The sequence below is a fragment of the Crinia signifera genome, chromosome 9 (genome assembly GCF_055691185.1).
Source record: "Crinia signifera chromosome 9, ASM5569118v1, whole genome shotgun sequence".
In the NCBI taxonomy this organism is placed as follows: domain Eukaryota; kingdom Metazoa; phylum Chordata; class Amphibia; order Anura; family Myobatrachidae; genus Crinia; species Crinia signifera.
The window spans coordinates 15,887,246-15,913,721 of NC_139225.1; the positions used below are offsets into that span (position 1 = coordinate 15,887,246).

The window sequence follows — 26,476 nt, forward strand, 5'->3', positions numbered from 1 at the left end:
CAGCGGCCTCAGCCAATGAGCTTGCCTCATGGCCCTGCTATACAGCCAATCGGTACTACTCAATCCTACAACCAATTGGCGCACGGATTGCTGCTGCAACGCAGCCAATCAGAGGCCACTCAGGAGCCAAACCCCATTTTTCCAGATCTTTCCTCGGGCAGCGGCCAATCCGATTCCCGGAATGAGCGTTGCCAATCGGAGGCCGCGCCTGGGTGACCGACGGGGAAGCTGAGCAATGAGGGCTCTCGGGAGGTGGGGACGGCAGAGTGCGGCGTGTGTACGGCAGTAGTGTGAGTCTGAATTGTCTGCTGCTGAGAAGGAAGAAACGGAGACATGGCTGAGAGCGACTGGGATACCGTCACCGTGCTGCGCAAGAAGGGCCCGACCGCCGCCCAGGCCAAGTCCAAACAGGTACGGGCAGGCGCTGGGCCAGAGCCGGGCGTGTACATGAGGCAAAGGCCTGGGCCTGTAATACTCAGGGGGAGAGGACAGGCCTGTAATAGAGAGAGAAAGAGTAAGGCCATGCTTGAGCCTATAATAGAGGCCAGGGCTGGGCTGATAACAGAGAGAGAGAGCAGACCTAGGCTGATAACAGAGAGTGTGAGAGAGGGGCAGAGAGAGAGAGACCTGTCTGGTCTCATAACAGAGAGAAATAAGATTGTAATAGTGACTGAGAGAGGCCAAGCAGGAGTGGGCCTATAATAGAGGGAAGCCATGCTTGAGCCTATAATAGAGAGAGACCAGGTCTGGGCTCATAACAGAGACACATGGGATTGTAATAGTGACTGAGTGAGGCCAGGCAGGACTGGGCCTATAATAGAGGGAAGCCATGCTTGGGCCTATAATAGAGAGAGACCAGATCTGGGCTCATAACAGAGAGAGACATGGGATTGTAATAGTGACTGAGAGAGGCCAGGCAGGACTGGGTCTATAATAAGAGAGTGGCTAGGGCTGATGATAGAGAGTGAGACATACATGGGATTGTAATACTGAGAGCCAGGACTGGACCAATAACAGAGATTGGGGGCAGATGTACTAAGTGGTGTAATAAGAGATATATAAAGTGGAGAGAGATAAAGTGGTACTTATGTAATATCTGGACTCCCGTTTTTCTTATTAGACCGTGTCCCCTCGCGGGGCTCGCTGCGCTCACCACGCTTCGGGCACGGTGGCTCGCTGCGCTCGCCACACTATATAAAATCAACTCCATGCGTAGTTGGATAGTAGGGGTATGAAAAAATGGGGTGCAATTAACATGGGAGTCCAGATAATACATAACTACCGATAAAGTAGCAGCCAACCGTCTAATTTTTGTAACCGCCTGTAATAGTTAGGGGCTGATTTGCTGCTATTTTATCTCTTCACTTTATTTCTCTCCAAGGCTTAGTACATAGATCCCAGAGAGAGGCCAGGTCTGGGCTGATAACAGAAAAGGATAGAGAGAGAGTGTCCAGGCCTGGTCCTGTAATAGTGAGCGGTGTGTGTCCTGGGCTGATATCAGAGAGAGATCATCTCCAATGCCTCAGTTCTAGAGAGACTCCAATGAGGTTAGGGGAGCATTTATTAAAAAAACAAACCTAATGCAGAGGCTCCTGTAAGTGCAATAAATTGGGGGCATCACCTCTATATGAATAGAGTGCAGCTGCCACCCACATGCCTCAGGCACTAGCTTGTATATGTAGGATCTATAGCTGTGAGCTAATGTTACAGCTGTTAGTAATGATCCTCATACACCAGGCCTAGGCCATGGTGCGGAGCAGTTATATATTACTTTATCCTTTAGCTTTACTGACACCCGGATTATTCTTAACTCCTGCACACACGGGGGCCTCTTGCTGAGCGATCTGTGCTGACCACTGGTCTCTTGCTGAGAACACTGGGATCTGACTAGATTTTGATTGCAAGCAGTATAAATCTAGTCAGGTGATGCATTGCCGTCGCTGGAGAGTATACACACAGGGTGACGTGTGCTTAACTTCTAAGCCATCTAGTCATGTCACTTAGATACAGCCGTGAAATCACTGTGTGTGTGTGCACCCAGATAGACCGATCTAACAATGGATTTTGGGAGATCAGGCTTCCAAAGCCACAAAAGGTGGGCCAAGTGTTCTGAGGAACGCTTTGATACCCCTTTCACATCGCCCAAATAACCCAGGTCCAGCAACCCAACATTCCAACCTGGATTAAAAGAAGAGTTAATCCCAGGTTGCTGTGCAGTGTGAACACTATAAGAAGGAGGCAGCGTTAGCTCCAAGCACTGCCCCGCCAATGAGGCGCCGTTGCTTAGGTGTTGGCCTGGCCGTTACTTTGGAATGAACAGTTGCTGCTTTTCCATTGCAGAATGCAGAAGATATGGGCAGGTGTAAAGACCTGGGTGACACTGCGTGACTGGATCAAAGCGTTTACAGCGGCACTTGTGTGGTGCTCATGGTTGGCTGCTGTGAGCAGCTGCTGACCGTGGGCTGTCAGAACTCATGGATGGAAGACAACAGAAAGGCCGCTGTGGCTGCAAATGTTATTATTGGTGTAAAACTCAAAGTGCATCCAACCCTCCTGCGTAACTGCAGACCAGTCAGTGACCACGGTAACACCTGGCAAGCAAGCCTCAGAAGTGGACCTGGTATCGGTGGAAGAATCCCATTCTCTGTTGCATCGTGTGTGCGGCCAGGATGGGGACATTGGTTACCTATGGAAGAGGTGGCAGCCAATGAAGGGAGTGTGAGGTTATAGATGATGTTCTGCCGGGAAAAGCTACTGTAGGTCCTGCCCCTCCTGTGGATGTTAATTTGGAGCCTACCAGCTAATTGCAGGCCAGGTACATCCTGTCACGGAAGCTGAGTTCTCCGATGGAAGTAGCCCGTCAGCAGGGTAATGTGCCACGCTGCAAAGATTGGACAGAATTGTTTGTGGAACATGAACTGAAGGTGATGCCATGGCCTCCAAATCCAGCCGAGCATCTGTGGGATGCGTTGGGACAAGTCGTCCTTGCAGTTTATAGGCGTAATACGCGTGTGCTAAATGCGTAGAGAGATGCTGGTGCTATAAAAGTAAATTAAAATGACATCACATGCTTTTCCATGTGGGAGGTTTCCAGCCAGTGGAATTGTGTACTCTTGTTGTGGGTGCAGCACTGACTGGGGTTGGTTGTTCTGCTTATTGATTCTCCGATCAGACACATCGGAAGCAGGCTGGTGCTGTGTAGTGTTACTGCAGTGGTACTGAGACCTGGAGTTAAAGTCCCATCAAGGGCCCTCTTTGTGGATAGAGTTAGTACCTGTTCCTTGTGTTTGCATGGGTTTTGTCCTATACTTCAAAACATAATGCTGTTGGATCCGACAAATCTAGTGTAGCATTACGATCTCTGGCTCCGATGCGCACTGGACCGCACATCAGATCAGAATCGGAGACCAAACGCATACAATTTGCCACTTTTCACTTGAATTTAGGTATAGGGACTGTAGTGTATTTATACATTATATCATCACATACAGGCGGCACTGGGGCTTTCGTTATAACGCTTTAGATTGATGTTGTCATTTAGTGTGTTTCCAGGGTTCTATTATACAGTGCTAGCTGCTTGTGTTGCACAGATCTCTGCTTGTATCAGGAGGCAGACTCTGCTCGTGCCTCCAGCAGAATATATCTCCTAAAGGTAACTTACAGGTCCCGGCAGCCTGAGTGTGCCCTGTAGTCACAGTACATGATGTGAGCCAATGCAGAGACTGATGGCACCACACATGTATGGGTAGGAGCAGCTTGGCTACTTAGATTCCTACAGATCTCTGCTTGTATCAGGAGGCAGACTCTGCTCGTGCCTCCAGCAGAATATATCTCCTAAAGGTAACTTACAGGTCCCGGCAGCCCGAGTGTGCCCTGTAGTCACAGTACATGATGTGAGCCAATGCAGAGACTGATGGCATCACACATGTATGGGTAGGAGCAGCTTGGCTACTTAGATTCATACAGATCTCTGCATGAAGCCATATGTGCCCATTGAGTTCTGCTTAGTGCGGAAGTGGGTATGGCCAGCTTGCATTCAGCACCGTAACACCCCCAATAGATCAGTCTTTTAGGGCACCATACCCGCTCACCAGGACAATGTCACCATCTGGTATCATGCGTGCCGTTTAGAGGCATCATCCGTTTCTGGGGTCTGCTTTGATTGACATATTGACATCTGTGACTTTGTCTTGCAGGCAATCGTCGCTGCGCAGAGGAGAGGGGAAGATGTGGAGACTTCCAAAAAATGTAACATTTCTCTGTTTCTTTATATGTGAAAACATAACACAATGTAAATAAATGTATTTCCGTGCCCCCACCCGTTGAGGTCATTAGACAAGCACCCAATAGTAATCTCCTCCCCCGCGACCAATTGTCCACCCCCTGCACAGCTGTCACTTTCACCGCATAGACATTCGCTCGTCCCCCATTTGAGCAGTTGCCGGGTTAGAGGCTCCGGTACTTGTGAGTTATCCGGGCGCCCGATTTTTGGTCGTATACGCATCGCGTCGCATCGCATGGCATCGTATGTTAACCAAATGGCATACGATGCGACGCGACGAGATGACCACCCGAACCCGATTTTACATCGCATGGCATCGTATGTTAACCAAATGGCATACGACGCGACGAGATGACCACCCGAACCCGATTTTACATCGGGTACCATGTAAAGTGATCACGTCGCATCGCATGTTAACCACATGGCATGCGATGCGATGCGATACCACCCGATTTTTGCAGTGTAAAACCCCTAGAAAGTGTCTCAAAAAGTGACACAATGTCAGTCCCATCCCCATTGTTAACGCCACTCCACTATCAACGTGAACCCGAAGCGTGGCGAGCGCAGCGAGCCCGCGAGGGGCGGCGGTACGCGTCCTCCGACCTTTTCATGCCCTACTATCCACTAGGGCGTGGAGTGAGAATATAATAGTGTGGCGAGCGCAGCGAGCCACCGAGCCCGAAGCGTGGCGAGCGGACACGGATACCTTCACAGGTAAGCGCGTCCCTTCGCGGGCTTCACAGGTGTCCACGTCGCCGTGGACACCTGTGAAGCCCGTGAAGGGACGCGCTTACCTGTGAAGGTATCCGTGTCCCCTCGCGGGGCTCGCTGCGCTCGCCACGCTTCGGGCACGGTGGCTCGCTGCGCTCGCCACACTATTATATTCTCACTCCACGCCCTAGTGGATAGTAGGGCATGAAAAGGTCGGAGGACGCGTACCGCCGCCCCTCGCGGGCTCGCTGCGCTCGCCACGCTTCGGGTTCACGTTGATAGTGGAGTGGCTGTGAGCATCCAATATCATTCATCAATATCATGCATATCTGACACATTAAGGACAACTGAATTAAAGGTAATAACTGTGTAATTAACATAAGAATGAAATAAATTACAATAACAAATAATCATAAAGCACACAATAATCAATCAACATCATGATTTATCAACTAACGTGAGCGCATGCAGAATACGCTCAAATGCGTTGTCTCTCGCCAGGCATTTTCGCCACACGAACTCCTGCATGTAGGAATCTAGATGATGGCGGGCTGTGCCCCGCTGGCGTTTGTTGCGCCATTTTGCACACCCCCATAGTCTCTCAATGTTCTGTGTGTGTGCACCAGTCTCTGGGTCGACGAAATTAAAGCGGTGATTTACCCGCAAGTGGCTGTAACCAGCCCGCTCCAGTTCACTGGTTTGGTAGGCGCGCCAGCAATCACTGACGATGGTGCTGCCAGGTGCCACGTGCTCCACAATTGCACCAAGGAGAGTGGGTGCATCTCGTTTGGGAACTGCGACCATGAAACAGTCCCCTGTCTCCCGGCACACTCCTCCGAACACCCACTGCTGTGGGAGTATTCTGCCAACATTGGCCTTGCGCTTTACAAACAGGGTTTCATCAACCTCCACCATTTGCCCTGGGCCTCCAATCTGCCGTTGAGGCTGTGCCATTAAGTCACATTGGCATGCCTCCCGCATCAAGGCATTATAAAAAACGGTGCTTTTATTGCATAGTTTTAAATTCTTTGCACAGAACTCGATTGATGTCAGTTCATCACACCAGCACCAGATAAAGCGCAGGATCGTCATGAATGGGAGCCTGCACCCAGGATAGAACAGGGAGGCCCGCAGACTCTGTTTTTTGCTGCAGCTTTTAATATAGCAGCGCCATTTGCGCTCTTTCAGGGACAGGCGCATAGGGTGCCCATTTGGGCATGTGGCAGTCAATGGGAGCAGCCCTTTCTCCTGCAGGAATGCGACTGTCTCTTCCTCAGTTTTTGGGAGGCTGAAGATGCCATCAACCAAAGCCATTTTGGCAATAATGGTGTAAGGGGTGAAATGGGGCAGGTGTAAGGGGCCAAATGGGGCAATATTGGGGTAAATGTCCAAAAATTCACCTCACAAATATGGAACAACGCTGTAAATCAATATCTCTCTCAGTAAAACACTTGCTCTCTCCTCTGGAAACTACCTCACACTGTTTTTCTGCCAGATGTGCCAGAGGGCGGGTTTAAAAATGGGCGGGAAGTGTAAACATCGCGTCGCATCGCATCCCATTGTATACCATACAATAAGCATACGATGCGACGAGATACGACGCGATGGAAAATCGCGTCGCATCGTATGCTTATTATAATGGCATGCGATGACCACATCGGGCGCCCGGATAACTCACAAGTACCGAGGCTCCTCACTGGTATTCGCAGCATCAGATGTTACAGCAATTGAGTCCCTGGAAAGGACTCGGTCTGCAATGAGCAGACATACGATTAGGTCCCTTCTCTGCAGCCGTCGCTGTCCAACCTCTCCACGCTGTGACTCTTACATGTACCAGCGGGTGTTATTGCCTCTCACACCCTGGGTGTGGCCCTTACACTTGTAATTGTAGCAGGAGACCTTATACTGTGTCAGTGTGTGTGTGTGTGTGTGACATTATGTGGACATACACTCACATGGCTGACTTTTCTCCCAAGGGTCTGCAGGACAGAACAAGCAGCACACCATCACCAAGAACACAGCCAAGCTGGACAGAGAGACAGAGGAACTGCACCATGACCGAGTGCCGCTAGAGGTGGGCAAAGTCATCCAGCAGGGCCGGCAGAGCAAAGGCCTGACGCAGAAGGACTTGGCCACGGTAAGAGATCGGCCTTTAGTGTTAGTGACTTGGCCTAACAATGAGATATAATGCAATGTGTTCTCTTACCTCCCAGAGAATTAACGAGAAGCCGCAGGTAATTGCAGATTACGAAAGCGGCAAAGCCATTCCCAGTAACCAGGTCATGGGGAAGATTGAGAGAGCGATCGGTGAGTCATTATAATCACCTGATGTCTGTACTGTATGTAGCCGTATCTCCCGGCTCTGGCCACCTTTGATCAGATGAATCTAGTCCAGTGTAGTTTCCGGGTAACACTTGGGTAGGTCTGAGATGTGAGCTGGGATCGTGCGGCTTTCTATTGTGAGAATCTTCCGCTGTGGTCCGGACGTGGACAGTTGGCTGCTTGTTACCACGGAAACGAGTGTTTGCTGAGTTAATTACGGTGTGAGAATGACACGATGGCGATGTAGGATGTACACACTAACTGAATACATGACTATACTACATCCTGATGGGCTATCTGGTGCCATTCTCTACATGCGATCATGTGGATGGCATATGTCATTTGTGTATAGGCCCGAAATGAGCAGCATTCTCATCCTGTGTGTATCGGATAAGCCCTGACGCTAGGGACTGTGACCATAGTGATTGCCTTATCTACAGAAATGGTTCCCCACTGCTGGCACTAGAAGACCATTTAGCATTGTGTCTTATTGTGGGTTACACAGCAGATGTGCTTTACATACAATATTCTCCCCCCACCCCTTGTTATTTCCTAATAATCCCATATAACATAAGACCTTCGCTCGCTATCTGTCAATTATAATATGCAAATCAGGTCTCACCTCCCGCTACCAAATGATGTGGGAAGACTGCTCCCAGCCTACGTGTATTCATTAATCCCGTTACCTTATGATCTCTGGGTCGTTTGGTCTTCATATACACAGATGATGGGTTATGTCCTTCAAACCAACTACCCCCATGCGATTATATGTAGGAGAATGACACCTGAGATTTAAGGGCCCTACACGCGGGAAGATGCTGAGCGATGCTAGAACACTCAGCAATGTGTTCAGCGCTGTGTGCTGAATTATTTGTCAGGGCCAGTGGCAGGCTCGGGGATGTTTGGCGCGGCTCGGGAGCCCGAGTCCTTCCGAGCCGCCCTGAGCATCCCCGAGCCTGCCATCTGGTCACTGTCTACTTTGAATAGTGGCAGGGAAGATTCGGCGTACGATCGCCAGAGCAAAGATGAGGGGTGCGGCCTATGTTCTGTGGTGGGTTTTGATGGGGCAGGACAGACTGGCATTGCTATGGCCCCTGCACATGGAGCGATGTAGAAGCATTTTCTAAGCGATTTAGTTAGATCTTTTAGAAAATGCCCTGAAATTGCCCCATTACCGTATGAGGGGCAATACATTTGTCTGTATGTGAATGACAAGAAGTAAGATGCCAATAACTGCCCCTGAGATACAGAAGGTCAGATTTATCATGGCTGTGTGTGATAGAGATGTCAATCAGTCGTCATTCTCATGTCCCATGTGATATTTCTGGGTTGATGGTGCACAAACTGTACAATGATCTGAGTGCTCGGTCGTTCACCTGCAGATCGCCCAGATAATTGTATAATGTATGTCAGCAGTAGTATCTGATTGCTTCATCCATATACTGCAATGTTTTCTGGTTGATTCCATCTCGTCGTTCCCCCATCTTGCAGGTCTGAAGTTACGTGGAAGGGACATTGGAAAACCCCTCGAAGCTGTCCCAAAGGGCAACTGAAAGCAAAGCCTCGAAATCAGTGGTCCCCAGCTGATCTCGCCCGGTCTGTCTGACAGGCGGACCGGGAACTTATGTTGCCAATCCTGAGCACGTGGGGGGAGGGGGGGTTTCGGACTGTACTCGATGGGAGAGACTAAATGCAATGTTACCTGCTCTCAATACCAACCAAGAATCACCACATTTCTGCCACACCCGAGTCCTGATCCGCGGGGTGATGATTAACGACCAGGGAGTTACAGGACCAGTGATTCCGCTTTGATTTGTTTCCCGGATGGGGTGTTCCTTTTTCTTTTTTATTTTATTTTTTTTCCTGGCGAACCGGAAGAACAGTCCCTACATTCATACGATCTCACGCCCTTTCTTGTATGTAATTGTAAAATAAAAATTGTTATCCTTCTTCACCTGACTGCGTCCTCAGTATCTTCCCGACTCCATTACAAGGCCCGAGAACTAGGAAATACATGGAAGAGTTACTAGCCCCGGATGTAGCCACGTGCATCTGCTCAGTCTGGCCAAGTTCTAGTGGTGAGGTAGAGGTAAGGGACCGCATAGCCAGTATAGGCCTCTGTATAGGCGTTTGCTGTTATTACAGTAATGATTGTACCAGTCTCTAGAGACCCAGTGCTGACTGCCGAGCTCCAGGTATAATACTGATTCAGTATGGCGATGTGTATTGTCGTCATCTACATTCCCAGTGACTCTGCGCAGCGATACACAAGGCTACATGCAGGTGCTGGGTCTGTGCATGAGAGCGGGCAACATACGCTCGGGTACATCGTGGCCATGACTAATGCAACATTCCTTTACTGTATGCGCTGGCCTTGTGGTGATGCATCTGTGGAAACCCGGAGATGGTTTATTTCCTTTTGTTGTTATAGTGGGAAACTCACGTACACTTCCTCCTGCCTGCCCCGCCTCACTTACACCTCCTCCTGCCTGCCCCGCCTCACTTACACCACCTCCTGCCTGCCCCGCCTCACTTACACCACCTCCTGCCTGCCCCGCCTCACTTACACCACCTCCTACCTGCCCCGCCTCACTTACACCACCTCCTACCTGCCCCGCCTCACTTACACCACCTCCTACCTGCCCCGCCTCACTTACACCTCCTCCTACCTGCCCCGCCTCACTTACACGTCCTCCTACCTGCCCCGCCTCATGTGCACTTCCTCCTACCTGCCCCGCCTCATGTGCACTTCCTCCTACCTGCCCCGCCTCATGTGCACTTCCTCCTACCTGCCCCGCCACATGTGCACTTCCTCCTACCTGCCCCGCCACATGTGCACTTCCTCCTACCTGCCCCGCCTCATGTGCACTTCCTCCTACCTGCCCCGCCTCATGTACACTTCCTCCTACCTGCCCCGCCTCATGTACACTTCCTCCTACCTGCCCCGCCTCAAGTACACTTCCTCCTACCTGCCCCGCCTCACGTACACTTCCTCCTACCTGCCCCGCCTCACGTACACTTCCTCCTGCCTGCCCCGCCTCACGGACACTTCCTCTTGCCTGCCCCGCCTGAAGTACACCTCCTTCTACCTGCCCCGCGTACACCTCCTCTTACCTGCCCCGCCTCGCGTACACCTCCTCTTACCTGCCCCGCCTCCTTACTTAGTTATGGGGAGCGGTGGTGGTTATATACATGTTGTTCAATGATAAAAATCCCTTCTGCCTTCCATCCTCACCAATCAATACATCACTGCCTCTTACCTGCCCCCTGTCACTTACATTACACCTTACCTGCCCCCTGTCACTTACACTACCCCTTACCTGCCGCGCCTCACTTACATCACCTCCTATCTGCCTCACTTAAATTGATTATTCATTGGGAGGGAGGGAGGGAGGGGGGCGTAGCAGGAATCCCAACACTTTTTAGTTTAAAATGAAGGTGTTCCCTGCTTTTATAATCTCATGAAAAGTGCATAAAACCCCGTGAATTTATGAATTTGCTTATCCGAAAATGTGCACCTGAAATATAGAATTCGGGATTTGCTGCTTCCCGCAGGCTTCCATGTAATGAAGGTTTGTTAGCGGTCATTAGGTAATTGGCGCATATTTACGTGGCAGTAAAATGTGACCCTACAGAAAGGCAGAGAGCGCACAACACGTTCCAGTCATACTAATACAATTCCGTCTGTAATAAACACGCAGCCCATGATCCCATGATCGCCTACACACCAGGATATTTATTTCTGAAGGACCGGAGGCTGTATAACCAGGATGTGGCGATGGGTCTCGGAACAGTTCTGTAATGTGGGGAGCAGGATCCTCGTTCCCTTGGGATTTATGTTCTTGGTAGCTGAGCTGGATACACGGTAATCATCTGCCAGAGGAGACGGACATGTTGTCTTCATTCTGTGGGGGGAAATAACAAGCTCTTAAGCTGGGTAATAAATGGGCATGTCTGTCCTGGCCTACCAGAAATGGGGGTAGGGCTGTTATACAGTGTGGGCCATACAGAACATCAGCCCCTCCCAGGAGTGACTGGTACCTCACAGGGACATGGCACTGTTCTACTGATCCACCATTGGAGTTCCGTTCTCCGGTGCTGCTGTGAGAACTGCTGACCTGCACATGATTATTATTCTCATCTAGTTCTCCGCCCATCAAAATGATGGCACAACGTAACCGTAATGTCGGTGCCGGCGACTGTGTGCCGACACAGAGCAACACTTGAATTGCGCTGTTGGACGCTGTCTAGTGTCCTCCTGCGCACCAAACCACTTGAATTCCCCCACAGCGGTAAGGTGGGGAATGAACCTTTAATTATATAGGATGAGAATAGTTACATGTTGGCTTATTTAATGTAATTGTGAGTGCAATATTCAGGTGAAAATGGTTTTCTAAAATACAATGTTCTATAAAACAGTGATAGAAATCCCTGTACATACCACCACTAGGTGGCAGTGTGGGAGAAATTATATAGGTCTTATAGGAATAGGTGCTCCTGGCAGGAACACACTTGTCATGGGGGTGGTATTGGAGGGCAGTGTGCAGGAGACAGACCGAGGCATCCCCATGTGCAGTTAATATGCCACAAACTGATTGGAAGGGGGCCTGGAACCTGTAAGCATTGGGCAGACAGCCTCTGGGGGGTGGGTGACCTAAGTGCACCTGTCCACCTGTACTAGACCCTCCTCCATGCCCGCATCCTGCCCCTACACATTGGCCTTTATTCAGATCTGATCGGAGTACAAATTTGTTCTCAAAATGGGCAAAACCATGTGCACTGCAGGTGGGGCAGATGTAACGTGCAGAGAGTTAAATTTGGGTAATGGATAATGAATGGGCACGTCTGTCCTGGCCTACCGGAAATGGGGGTAGGGGGTGTTGAAACTGAAATCTAAATTGCAGTGTAAAAATAATGCAGCCGGTATTTACCCTGCACAGAAACAAAATAACTCGCACAAATCTAGCACATCGGGGAACTGTATAACTTTAATGTGCCGTCCCCAATGCTGCCTCAATGTTCCTGAATGCTAGTGGGTATACTGGCGCTGGATGGCAGCGGGCATGAGGCCTTACACTGGCACACACGTCCTAGTCTGGCCTGGGTACATAGAGAACATTCTGCTGATAATAAATTACCTCTTCAAACACCACGTTATCGAAACCATCTATTCGCTCCGGCATTGGCGGCGCCCTTTCCAGGTTCCTTTTGCGTTTGCGGTACAGAAGATATGCCAGCAAGATGACCAGCAGCGCAGCGATCACGCCAATCACTATCGCCCAGATGGTTCCTGAGTTGCTTTTACCTGGCGGAGCAAGCGGTGGCATTTTATTTTCAGCTACGTAGACATCTACAACCATGTGCATGCATTATGTGATCGTCGCTCTCTGTATGTATACAGTAACCAAATCTGATCAGAGACACACTGTGCCTCGTGCCTACCGCTATGTGTTACTGTGTAACCTCTCTGCAATGCTGACCCACCTCTACAGGGCCGCACGCACCGGCGGTGTTCAGAGTTCAGCAAAACTACCGCTGCCAAGTAACATGCAAGCACAGGGCACTTGCGCTACAGGAAATGTGCTGGGCTGTGGCTATTCTGATTCATGTAGGTGGGCGTGCTATGGCAGAGCCACCGGCAGGCCGCTGGAGTGGTTGCGTACAGTACCTCTCACATCAGAGCCCATACTCAGATGGAGAATGTGCACATGTCACAATGCTACAACCGATAGTGGTGAGATTACATCGTCCACAGACGCTGACAGCGGGCATCTCAGCCTTGGCGCATACAGTCGTACACCGGGGACGGGCGCTGTGGCGGCACCTGCATAGTCACAGACATGCAGGGCAAGGTGATGCTCTATATAGGTATTGGTAACGTCAGTCACATTGTACATTACCTGCCGCCGTTTCCTGTTCCGCGTTACAGAGCGTGTCCAGCGTGTACGTCACATCGTCCAGAGAGACCACAGCCGAGTGCGGGCGGGAGCCCTTCGATGCTTCAAATATAATCTGTAGCAGAACAACAGCCTCTGTCAGCGACTACCGGGCAGGTGTCAGGTAAGTCTTGTGCCGGCAGCAAGCGCCAGTCATTCTATATGGGTATCTATAGGGGCGATGTACTAATCCCAGGAGAGTGATAAAATATCAGCCAATCAGTGCGCATCTGCTGTGTGACAAGGAACTGATTGGTTCCCCTCCCCGCTTGCCCTGTGCATGGTACCTGGAACTCCTCGGTGCTGTTGAGCTGTATCTGATGCTCCTGCCAGCCATTGCTATGGTACCCATGGAGTGCCCACACTGGCAGCAGCCCCTGTGCGCCAGTCACATACAGCACCAGCTCCCCCAGATCTGGACAGGACACAGAATGATGTTTATAGAGAGGACAATATAATAATACATCAGGGATCCTCTAGGAAGGAGACCGGCATTTTCCCATCACTCACGGAAATGATCCGGGGAGTCTGTCCGGTACCAGAAGCTGAAGCAGGATCCGGCGGTCTGCGGTAGGTGCTCGCTGATCAGCCAGGCAGAGGTGCCCTCAGTGTGCAGGGCGCCAGTGTCCACAAAGGCATAATGTCCTGTGAGGGTCAATAAGTGCCCATTAGATACCCACCGTCACTGTATAACAAAGGCCTTCTTCCTAGTACTCATTATCTGGTGTGTGACTATGGGGTATATGTACTAATCCACGGAGAGAGGTAAAGTACCAACCAGTCAGCCAAAAGGCGTGTAACGGTATAACATATAAAGGTTACTACTGCGTATCGCTACCAGCTATAGCGGCACATACAGCAGCTGACCCACGGGGTCCCGATACTTGACTAGCAGGCGAGTATGAGGATCTAGCGTCTGACCTTCTGGGCTCCCGACACTGTGATCTGTTTCTGGCAGCTATAGCGGCACATACAGCAACTGACCCAAGGGGTCCCGATACTTGACTAGCAGGCGAGTATGAGGATCTAGCGTCTGACCTTCTGGGCTCCTGACGCTGTGATCTGTTTCTGGGGCTGTTCTCGGTCTGTTTATGGCTTCTCCGTTAGTCCAGTCCCAGTCATAGGTGTCCATAAGGGGGATCCGGACATTGCTCCAGCCGCAAGACCCCCATTCAAAGTCACAGGACACTGCGGATGAGCAGAACGTTTCATTAATGATCAGCACTACTGCTCCCAGCAAGCCCAGGCTAAGAAAAGAGAGACAGGTCAGTAACACGCTACACAACATTCACACTGCCATACACCACACCATACCATATTATACCATATCATACCACACCATACCATACCATATCATACCACACCATACCATATCATACCACACCATACCATACCACACCATACCATACCATATCATACCACACCATACCATATCACAGGATATCACACTATACCCTATTATACCACACCACATCATACCATATCATACAACACAACACCATATCTTACCACACCATACCATACCATATCACATGACACCATATCATACCACACCATACCATTCCACACCATATCATACCACACCACACCATACCATATCATTCCACACCATATCACACAACACGTCACTATATTATACCACACAATACTATATCATACCACACCATATCACACAACACGACAACATATTATATCACACCATACCATATCACAGACCATACCATATCATATACCACACCATATCACACAACACGACACCATATCATACCACACCATATCACACAACATGACGCCATATCTTACCACACCATACCATACACCATGACACCATATCATACCACACCACACCATACCATATCCCACGACGCCATATCATACCATACCATATCACACAACACAACACTGTATCATACCACACCATACAACACGACACCATATCATACCACACCATACCATATCACACCATACCATATCCCATAACACAACACCATATCATACCATATCACACAACAGAACACCATATCATACCACACCACACCACACAACACGACACCATATCATACCACACCATATCATACCATACCACACCACACCACACCACACCATACCATACCATACCACACCATACCATATCCCATAACACAACACCATATCATACCATATCACACAACAGAACACCATATCATACCACACCACACCATATCACACAACACCATATCACACAATATCATACCACACCACAGAAAAGCACAATGTGCATAAAATATATTCCAACCTACTACACTATGTGCATTCCCCTTCTTTTATTAGGCTGAATCACTTCATGCCTGAGGCGAAGGTTCTGTCAGGAATAAACTTTATCTGTGAAATATTACTTATCTTATTTTGTGACAGAGCTGCAAGAGCTAATGTTTAACATTCACCTCAGGAATATTTACTCAGCTGACAAAATGGCTGCCGGCGCTGTTTGTACCTCAGTATTGTCACTAGTCTGTATTCTCGTGCATATAGGGTCTGCATACAAAATGGCTGCCTGCCCAGTGTCTAGGTGGAGAGGGGGGAGCACTTTCATCTATTGTATGTGTCAAGAACTAAAGATTGAGTACCTGCTTCATGACAGCGGTGATGGCTGATGTGAATGTCATCCAGTGCGATATAGGAGTGGTCTCCGCCAGCACCCACCGCTTCAAACAGAAGCTGCAATGAGAAGAGATATGGTCAGGAAGTCTCTGTGTATGGGCGCTCTTCTATCTCCAGACCATACAGGGCCCAATCCTGTGTCACACACATCTGCGGCCGTCCGCTGCTGCTGGAGTAACTGGCACCATTAGTATTTGGACTGGCACCAGCCCTATGCTCCGTCCATGCATTATGATCATGCATGGAAGTTGCATTCACCGACCACGGCACAGCCACGGAATGGGGCTGATCCCTATGCTCACATGCTTACCTCCCAGCTACATGTCCGAAATGCCCATTTCCTAAAAAGTCAGATCTGGGAACTGATCTCTATCACACACTAGGTCAGTGATGGCTAACCTTGACACTCCAGCTGTTGTTGAACTACACATCCCAGCATGCTCTGCTACAGTTTTACTATTTGGCCATGCTAAAAATAATGTAGGGCATGCTGGGCTGTGTAGTTCAATAACAGCTGGAGTGTCAAGGTTAGCCATCATGGCACCAGGCGATATCGAGCGGCCGATTGGTAAGTGAGTATTACCGCCCACTGCGTCTCAGACTGGAGCGCCGCGCTTCCATGGTACCAGCTCTGCTGCTGCTGCGTGTTACTGATCCGCAGGAGCTCTCTCTTCACTTTCTTCGTCCCGGTGTCCTCCTCAGCGTAGACAATCAGCGTTCCTGCCAAAAACACAGACCACCATGTATACTGGTGAACACCAGATTAAGAGAATGGAATCTGGGAGAGACTCTCCGAGCGGCAGATGTACTAAGCCTTGTAGAGGCAGCCAATCAGCTCTCCACTTTACCACCCCCATTACCTATAAGGGGGGCACAGCTGACAGTAGGGTTGGCGCTAGGCCGTTATAACATCTTATATGTACAGCCGCCTCATTAGATCTGTAATGACCGTTACGTACCTCCCAAAGATCCCGATTTGGAGAGACTTTCGTAGATACCTTACCTTAGTCCTAAGGGTCGGAATGGTGGGGTTGTATCTATATTCTCCCAGACCTGGCACAGACCAGTTTGGTATCCTAGGCAAGATTTTACCTGGTGCCCATTAAATAATGTGAGGGTGGGCCACTGTGACTGCCTCATGCCCCCCTCCGAGGAATGGCGCCCTAGGTGTTCGTTACAGTTGGGCACAGCAATGCAGAGGTTTGAGGGGTATAAGAGGATAAAACTTACCAGGGTCTGCACCCCCCAGCTGGTACCAGAAGTTCAGGCACCCCTCATCTGGCTGGGCACTGTACCCACTTAATGCCAGCATAGCAGACTGTTTCTGAGGGAGGTGAGTGGCGCTGGTGTCTATCACCATGGAGTGTCCTGAGGATGCGAGGATACACGGTAGTCACTATGCATGCTGGTCACCATTATCCTGTTCCAGTTCTGTCATCATTATCCTGTCTCCGTCAGTCACCATTCTTCTATGCCGGAATAGTCATTATTCTCCAATTCACGATCAGTCATCATTCTTCTATACGCCGTCAGTCATCATTATCCTATTCCCATTCAGTCATTATTATCTTATTCCCTGTCAGTCATCATTATCCTATTCCCCGTCAGTTTTCATTCTTCTATTCTTGGTCAGTAATCATTCCCCTATGCCCGATCAGTAGTTATTTTCCAATTCCCAGTCAGTCGTCATTCTTCTATACCCGGTCAGTCATCATTATCCTATTCCCAGTTAGTCCATTCTCCTATTCCCAGTTAGTCCATTCTTCTATTCCCGGTCAGTCATTATTATCTTATTCTCAGTCAGTCACCATTCTCCTATTCCCATTCAGTCTCCATTCTTCTTTACCCAGTCAGTCGCCATTCTCCTATTCCCGGTCAGTCACCATTCTCCTATTCCCGGTCAGTCACCATTCTCCTATTCCCGGTCAGTCACCATTCTCCTATTCCCGGTCAGTCATCATTATTATATTCCCGGTCAGTCGCCATTCTCCTATTCCCATTCAGTCATCATTCTCCTATTCCCAGTCAGTCACCATTCTCCTATTCCCAGTCAGTCGCCATTCTCCTATTCCCAGTCATTCGCCATTCTCCTATTTCCAGTCAGTCACCATTCTCCTATTCCCGGTCAGTCATCATTATTCTATTCCCGGTCAGTCATCATTCTCCTATTCCCGGTCAGTCGCCATTCTCCTATTCCCAGTCAGTCACCATTCTCCTATTCCCGGTCAGTCATCATTATTCTATTCCCAGTCAGTCACCATTCTCCTATTCCCAGTCAGTCACCATTCTCCTATTCCCAGTCAGTCACCATTCTCCTATTCCCGGTCAGTCATCATTATTCTATTCCCGGTCAGTCATCATTCTCCTATTCCCGGTCAGTCATCATTCTCCTATTCCCAGTCAGTCACCATTCTCCTATTCCCAGTCAGTCGCCATTCTCCTATTCCCGGTCAGTCACCATTCTCCTATTCCCGGTCAGTCATCATTATTCTATTCCCGGTCAGTCATCATTATTCTATTCCCATTCAGTCATCATTATTCTATTCCCGGTCTGTCGCCATTCTCCTATTCCCAGTCAGTCACCATTCTCCTATTCCCGGTCAGTCACAATTCTCCTATTCCCGGTCAGTCACAATTCTCCTATTCCCGGTCAGTCACCATTCTCCTATTCCCAGTCAGTCACCATTCTCCTATTCTCAGTCAGTCATCATTATTCTATTCCCGGTCAGTCACCATTCTCCTATTCCCAGTCAGTCACCATTCTCCTATTCCCAGTCAGTCACCATTCTCCTATTCCCGGTCAGTCATCATTCTCCTATTCCCGGTCAGTCATCATTCTCCTATTCCCGGTCAGTCATCATTATTCTATTCCCGGTCAGTCGCCATTCTCCTATTCCCAGTCAGTCGCCATTCTCCTATTCCCAGTCAGTCGCCATTCTCCTATTCCCAGTCAGTCGCCATTCTCCTATTCCCAGTCAGTCACCATTCTCCTATTCCCGGTCAGTCATCATTATTCTATTCCCGGTCAGTCATCATTCTCCTATTCCCAGTCAGTCGCCATTCTCCTATTCCCAGTCAGTCACCATTCTCCTATTCCCGGTCAGTCATCATTATTCTATTCCCAGTCAGTCACCATTCTCCTATTCCCAGTCAGTCACCATTCTCCTATTCCCGGTCAGTCATCATTATTCTATTCCCGGTCAGTCATCATTATTCTATTCCCGGTCAGTCATCATTCTCCTATTCCCGGTCAGTCATCATTCTCCTATTCCCAGTCAGTCACCATTCTCCTATTCCCAGTCAGTCACCATTCTCCTATTCCCAGTCAGTCGCCATTCTCCTATTCCCGGTCAGTCATCATTATTCTATTCCCGGTCAGTCATCATTATCCTATTCCTATTCAGTCATCATTATTCTATTCCCGGTCAGTCACCATTCTCCTATTCCCGGTCAGTCATCATTCTCCTATTCCCGGTCAGTCACAATTCTCCTATTCCCGGTCAGTCACAATTCTCCTATTCCCGGTCAGTCTCCATTCTCCTATTCCCGGTCAGTCATCATTATTCTATTCCCATTCAGTCATCATTATTCTATTCCCGGTCAGTCGCCATTCTCCTATTCCCAGTCAGTCGCCATTCTCCTATTCCCAGTCAGTCGCCATTCTCCTATTCCCGGTCAGTCATAATTCTCCTATTCCCGGTCAGTCACCATTCTCCTATTCCCGGTCAGTCACCATTCTCCTATTCCCGGTCAGTCACCATTCTCCTATTCCCGGTCAGTTGTCATTATCCCGCCGGTTACCTGTGAAGCTCTGCAGCGTGTGATCATGGAAAGGCCCCGGCTGATGGTTGAGGGGAAAGTTCTGATGTAAGGTCCATTTGTACTTTCCCTCAGAGGTGAAGCCACAGGTTCCAGCCTCAAAAGAACAACGCCTGGGGGCGTCACAGGGTCCGGGGGTCACTGTGATGTCATCAATAGCCATGTGCCCCACAGAGCCATCACGCACCGCCTCAAACACAACCTGGAACACAGGGCATAAGACAGGTGCTGCTAAATGCCATCACACCATGGCGATCACTGTGCAGAACTAGGCTCCCCATTAACCTCAATCATTCCTATTATCTTGTATGAAAGAAGAAGTAACTATGTATTGGCAAGAAGATGGTGCCGCTACAGTACCTGATATTTCTTGTCGCTCAGAGTTACAGATTCGTGGTGCCAACGATTCCCATGGGTGCCGACGCTCGCCCAGATCAGCTTCTCCTCTTCCCCATCATATTTACTAAACAGGTTCAAAGCGCCTAAATGGGACGTGAGCAAGAAAGGAATCTGCGGTCATTACAGTAACATCTCTGCAAACCACCACAATACCTATCCCAGAGAACACCTTGGTCATTGTCATGCTACGCAGCGATAAGGCAGGGCCGCAACTGGGGGAGCAATAGGGACACCCCCCCCCCCCCTCCCTGATACACAGAGAAGCCTTGATGGTTATTCATTACGGCATCTTATTCATATATTTGAGTAAATACAAATATACCTTTTGACTGTTGACCTAATGCTTGTGTCGACCTAAGGACCTGTCGACCTAGAACCATGTCGACCCAGTGCTTGTCGAACAACATGCTGTAGACCCAATGACCGTATCCCGGGGGGGGGGGGGGAGAGGGAGACCATCCAACGCTGCCAATGACACAGCAGTGATCCCATCTCTGGGCGCAGTGCGATGGTAGTGTGTGGGGTGCGTGGTAACTCACTGACAGTGACCACTGTGACTGGGACAGCGCTGGCCAGGGGCACTACCAGGTAATAACACTTGGGTTACCACGGCCCATGCAGCCACCTGACATAGAGGTGCGGGGGCGTGACTAGATATTCATTGTCCCCATAGCAACTGCACCTATAGTAGTTACGTCTCGTCCTGCTCACCTGTATCTGGGCCAAACATCCGGTGATAAAATGACAGGCACCGGGCCTGCGAGGAGGCGTTCTGTGCATAGGAGATCAGGCGTGCTCTCGTACCATGATCCAAGCGCGACTCGCCTTCCACATACATGTAATGACCTGCGACAGACAAGAGTATTACACACCAGTACACAGGAAACGGCTCACTGGTCTCCTCTCTACCCCTGACCCCAGTTTGGCATTGGGGGGACTATACCAAGGCTTGGAGAGTGGAGAAGTTACCCACAGCCTCCAATCAGCTTCTCTCTGTCATGTCAAAGACTATGCTAGGTAGAGGGAAGCTGATTGGATGCTTTAGCCGGCTTCTCCGTATTACCTCTCCAAGGTTTGATACATCTCCCCCTATGGTATTAGAAGGTTCTACCCTCTATCTGTACCATGGTTACAGCACCTCTAGATCTGGGACATGCAGCTCAGCCTTGTACCAGTCCCAATATTAACGCTTCACCCAGCTACATACACCTGGGGGGCTCACCTCAGCCTATGACGTGTATCTGCTGGATCTAAGAGCTGCAACCGGTGACCGGCGCTGTCAGATCACCCGGCACCTGCGGCTCATCGCCCTAAGGATCTGAGGAGCTCACCTTGGCCGGTCGTGTGGTCAGATAATGTCCCAATCTTCCAGTCTATCTCCTCTGTCAGATCTTGGTACCAGCCGCAGAGTCCAGTCTCAAAATTACATGTCACCGACTCTAGAAAAGCCAGAAATAACACACATTAATGTGTCCTGCCCTCACAGAAGAGCGCTTACTGCGGCACCTGGGATAGGGAATACGATTCGCGGTAAGTTTAAATAACGCAATAGCGGGAATCTGCCGCCATATTGCGCTATGAAAATTTCATCCCCGTTAGCTCCTCTGAATATCTTATTTTTACATTGTGCAACCGACTCATCTCTCCGCACTTATCCAGGTGATCCCTTCTCGCCACACTAACTCCTCCCATTGGCGTGCGCAGCCACTTCCAATGCTGCCATCAATGCCGCTATGTTCCACAATATGTTACACTGTGATGGATTTCGCAGATGTGTTGGTGGACTCGCCAAGTATACACAATTACCGAACGGCCGCTGCTGGTCAGGACACCCAGCTGTGGCACCAGCCCCTACAGCAAGTGTATAGGTGGTTGGCGAATCCTATACTTTATCTCACCAAAGCTTGATAAATCTCCCCCTATGGAATTAGTAAAAATAAATCTTCTATTGCCCACGACAGATGATGAGAGCGGGCATCCTAATAATAATCCCCAAACTGTGCTAGAACTTGTCTTGGGTTGCGGGCACAGTCGCAAAAATATAGTTTGCCCCCCCCCTTTCTTCTGCCCCAAGTTCAAAATATGCAACAAAGCAGTGGGTGACAGGGGGAGGCAGATTGTGATGGGGAGGCAGGGAGAGGCAAGGGGTGACAGAGAAGGAAAGGAAGAGGGAGGCAGGGAGAGGCAGAGGGTGTCAGGGAGAGGCAGAGGGTGACAGGGAGAGGCAGAGTGTGACAGGGAGAGGCAGAGGGTGACAGGGAGAGGCAGAGAGTGACAGGGGAAGCAGAGTGTGATAGGGGGAGGCAGGGAGAGGCAGAGTGTAACAGGGGGAGGCAAGGAGAGGCAGATGTGACCAGGAGGCAGGGAGAGGCAGAGTGTGGCAGGGGGTGACAGGGAGAGGCAGAGTGTGATAGGGAAAAAAACGTGGATTCCAGGGGCCCCAGTGCACTGTACCTACTGCACCAATGGTAGTTCACCTCTGGTCCCAAACAGTGCTGTAAAATTCCACAGATCGTGGTGAATGGGGCGGAGATGGAGCCAATAGGAAAAAATTCCATTGGGTTCTGGTCATTTTGGTCACAGCTGACCCACGATTCATGGAATTTCTTCCACTAAGGGGAGGGGCCTAATGATGGTAGCCATCTACAACAGGGCAGGAACTGTAAGGTGATATAGTGTGTGTACTGTAGGTGTGCTACAGGTGTTTCCTATATATGAATATATGCATAGGCGCCGAAACCGTGGGTGCTCCGGGGCCCGAGCACCCACAGGAGGGAGGGAGGGGGGTGGAAGCACCCACAGAAAAAAACATAAATAGACGCCCCTGAATATATGTATCTGTCCCACCTGCTGTGTAACCCGCTTACCTGTATTGGTGACCAGTTCATTGCTGCAGCGTAGAAACTGCACCTCGCCCACTGCAGCGCCCCAGTTCCCTATTCCAGGTTCGGGGTCCACTGCCCCATCTAGCACCAGCTAAATCCAAGAGATAAATAGACTCAGAGCAGCAGAGGACCAAGCGCCCCCTAGTGGCAGTGACATCAGAGCATACGTCAGTATAGCTATTCTAGAGAACAGGACATGTCTCCTGATTGCAGGGTAAGTAACCTGGTATGAATCACAGGATTAACATTGTCTGGACAAAAAGTCGACATGGAAATTTCAACATGAGTTTTTCACTTTTGTGTTGTCAGTGTCGACGCCTGAGCACGTCGACTCCCAATTGGATTACGCGTGTATGAAAAAGTCAAAACATTGGAGCAAACCTGAAAAACTCACGTCCACCTTTTTATATGTCGACCTTGGACATGTCGATCTTTTTCTTGTGTCAACCTTTTGTCAATGCATGTCATCTTGACCTACTGACTATCTACCTAGTGCACGTCAACCTTTTGGCGTTGACCTATTGACTGTGTCAACCTAATGGCCCTCAGAATGTTAGCTCTGATGCCCAGTTTCCTGTATGTGCATGATGTGACCAGTTGTACCCTCAGTCCAATCTTACGTTCATCATGCCAGCGAGGGGGGCATCAGAAGTGTCTGAGCTGGCACAAAGCATTGCCCCCCTGGCACCTGTACCTGGAAGGGGCGCGGTCTCTCCCCCAGAGGTATGACGACAGACTGCCAGCTGGCGTTCCTCTCTCCCTGTGTGTGCCAGACGTGTGCTTGTGTCTCCAGCTCAGGGTCCCACACGTGTACAGTGAGGAAGCCTGGAACAGAAAGATGGCGGCATACAGTCACATATAATGGCGGCCGTCGCTACAGTAATCAGGGAACAGCCTAGGATGGGATTCTGTGGCCGTACTCTATAGCTGGGCGCAACTCCGAGTGTGGCAACTATTAGTGATCAGCGCATTGGCTGCGGGGGAAAGGCGCAACTTGGAGCAGCCAGGGACGGTGCTGACGCATCTCGGTCACTTCTCGCTGGGGCCAGATGTACTGCAAAAAGTGATTAGCGTGGAGAGAGATAAAGTAGCAGCCAATCAGCTCCTAACTGCCAGGTTACCTGCTTTAATTAAAAAATTACAGTTGGGAGCTGATTTGCCTTTTCTCTTTCCCTGAGAGGCAGCGGGGTATTAGCGCATAGGAGAAGCGACCCATGGGTGTGTCGCCAGGGTGAGTATGGGTGTGGTACAGCTCACAGACAGTGTCTAGGTAGACAGTCAATACCAAAAGGTCGACACATGGTCTCAATGTCAACACCTGAGCACCTGGACCCACAATTAGTTTCACTCTCCATGCTTCTGGCTAGCTATGTTGCTCCGCTGCCACTGTGCACGGCGCACTCCACCTCTCCACATGGATCATTAAGCATGAAAAACTCATGGCAAGTCAACCTTTTGATTGTCATGTCAACCTTTTGATTGTGTATTCTTTTTCATTCATTGTCGACCTAGAGTGTCTGTGAGCTATCGAGAAACCGGCTGCTGCCTACTGTAAGCTGAACATAGTCACATCTGCTGTTGCCAGGGACGACGGCGGTTCTTGCGGCCCGGATGTGTGGTGGCGGGGATAGTAGCCCAATCTGCGGCCTCTTTGCACCAGGCCCACTAAGGACCGCACAGACAAACCTATAAACATTATAAGATAAGACAGCGATTCCCCGCCTACCGCGCAGGGGCCAGTCTCACGTACCCGCAGGGCCACTGTAGAGGTAATAGGTCAGGTGCAAGGCACAGGCAGGTCCTGTAGGGCACAGGAGGGGGCTCTGAATCTCCGCAAAAGTCTTTAGGTTCCCCTCAGATGTGAGCACGGTCAGGTGGGTGCCTGAGGAGATGACAGGAGGTGGATAGTCAGCGAGGCCACCGGGAAGCCACTGTGGGCCTCATTAATGTCCCCATTCATCCTACAGGCTGCCAACTGGAAACATGGGTAGTGTGTAGGATAAGATGTGACATAAAACATTGGAGACTGGCTCCTTACCGTTGTTGCCGTCCTTGGATGTCCCCCATCTTATCCCCCCAATACTGACGTCCGTCCATCCTTCATTACCCTTCCCAAAGTCAAATTTTTCTGTAGAAAGGGAAAAGAAAACAGTGGCATAGTAAAGTGAGAATAGCCTGATTAAGGAGAGGCATACCTGCCAGGGGTAGCTCTCCCTCTTGTGCAGCAGCAGAACCAGACAGCTAGAATGTGAGCTGGACAATATGCAGTGCAGTGCAGGCACAGGAGTACCAGGCTTCATGTGGTCCTGGGCACCTGATGGGTTGATCTCAGTAATGCCAGAGCCTGCAATGTATTATATGCCACACGAAGTTGGTGCAATGACCTTCTCTCACCTGGTACATTAGTGCACACTTCTCTCACATCGCCGATGGGCACTTTGGGAGCGGTCGCTGATATCCACGAACTTTCATTATATCCCTCTGCAGAAAGATTTCACGCCAAGTACATATAAGACCACAAAATACCTAAAAATGCTGCTTAGGGACAAGGGACATCACTGAGGCACAATGTTATTTGGGACATCCCACCAACCCAAAGCTGTGATACCACTATCTTGCTTGTGCAATTGTGTGTGAAACTCCTACTGTACATTATTAGGCCCCTCCCTAATCTGTCTCCTCAGAGGGCGGACACAAGCAATTAAGGGATAGAGACTATTGAGGTTAGGGTTAGGCTGCTGGGGGAGGAGGGTTAGGCTGCTGGGGGAGGACTCAGAGGGTTAGGCTGCTGAGGGAGGTTAGGGTTAGGCTGCTGGGGGAGGACTCAGAGGGTTAGGCTGCTGGGGGAGGTTAGGATAGGCTGCTGGGGGAGGTTAGGTTAGGCTGCTGGGGGAGGTTAGGGTTAGGGCTGATGGGGGAGGTTAGGGTTAGGCTGCTGAGGAAGGAGGGTTAGGCTTAGGCTGCTGGGGGAGGAGGGTTAAGCTAAAGGTCCATACACATGTATGGACAGCGATGATCGCATTCATCGCTGCGGGGAAAGCCGCTCAGTGCATACACACAGAGCGGCTTTCCCCCTGCCCGGCGCCGACGGAGGGGGGAGGACGGCGTTGCATAGCAGAGCGCTATGCAAAGCCGTCCTGAAAGCCGCTCATCTGCTGGTATAACCAGCAGATGAACGGCTTTCCCTGGAGATGTTACGGGAGCGCGCAGCCGGACCATACACACTGAGCGGCTTTGAGATGAAAGCCGCTCAAACCTGCTGTTTTGAGCGACTTTCAGCTCAAAGTCGCCCAGTGTGTATGGGCCTTTAGGCTGCTGGGGGAGGATGGCTAGGGTTAGGCTGCTGAGGAAGGAGGGTTAGGGTTAAGCTGCTGGGGGAGGTTAGGGTTAGGCTGCTGGGGGAGGAGGGTTAGGCTGCTGGGGGAGGAGGGTTAGGTTTAGGCTTCTGCAGGAGGTTAGGGTTAGGCATCTGAGGGAGGCTA

At 50.1% G+C, this 26,476-nt stretch overlaps 2 protein-coding genes across 2 annotated transcripts in view; one reads left to right on the forward strand and one right to left on the reverse strand.

Moving 5' to 3' along the window:
• The first annotated feature begins 181 nt into the window (after positions 1 to 181).
• EDF1 (endothelial differentiation related factor 1) lies at positions 182 to 9,269 on the forward strand. The gene is made up of 5 exons (XM_083161143.1): positions 182 to 411; positions 4,197 to 4,248; positions 6,970 to 7,130; positions 7,207 to 7,300; positions 8,807 to 9,269. Exons 1-5 carry the CDS (start codon positions 334 to 336, stop codon positions 8,866 to 8,868), a joined length of 447 nt encoding a protein of 148 aa, XP_083017269.1. The 5' UTR covers positions 182 to 333; the 3' UTR covers positions 8,869 to 9,269.
• A 1,754-nt stretch (positions 9,270 to 11,023) lies between these two features.
• MAMDC4 (MAM domain containing 4) overlaps positions 11,024 to 26,476 on the reverse strand; it is a 33,605-nt gene continuing 18,152 nt past the window's right edge. The window contains exons 13-30 of the mRNA XM_083160474.1: positions 25,389 to 25,475; positions 25,033 to 25,122; positions 24,745 to 24,876; positions 23,689 to 23,819; positions 22,977 to 23,085; positions 21,441 to 21,548; positions 20,821 to 20,955; positions 20,071 to 20,192; positions 19,693 to 19,912; positions 17,122 to 17,259; positions 16,475 to 16,611; positions 15,858 to 15,948; positions 14,290 to 14,439; positions 13,762 to 13,896; positions 13,539 to 13,666; positions 13,216 to 13,327; positions 12,454 to 12,620; positions 11,024 to 11,220 (exon numbers count right to left, since the gene is read on the reverse strand). Of these exons, the coding sequence (XP_083016600.1) occupies positions 11,185 to 11,220; positions 12,454 to 12,620; positions 13,216 to 13,327; positions 13,539 to 13,666; positions 13,762 to 13,896; positions 14,290 to 14,439; positions 15,858 to 15,948; positions 16,475 to 16,611; positions 17,122 to 17,259; positions 19,693 to 19,912; positions 20,071 to 20,192; positions 20,821 to 20,955; positions 21,441 to 21,548; positions 22,977 to 23,085; positions 23,689 to 23,819; positions 24,745 to 24,876; positions 25,033 to 25,122; positions 25,389 to 25,475 (2,228 nt within the window). The 3' untranslated portion in view covers positions 11,024 to 11,184. The remainder of the gene's footprint in view (positions 11,221 to 12,453; positions 12,621 to 13,215; positions 13,328 to 13,538; positions 13,667 to 13,761; positions 13,897 to 14,289; positions 14,440 to 15,857; positions 15,949 to 16,474; positions 16,612 to 17,121; positions 17,260 to 19,692; positions 19,913 to 20,070; positions 20,193 to 20,820; positions 20,956 to 21,440; positions 21,549 to 22,976; positions 23,086 to 23,688; positions 23,820 to 24,744; positions 24,877 to 25,032; positions 25,123 to 25,388; positions 25,476 to 26,476) is intronic.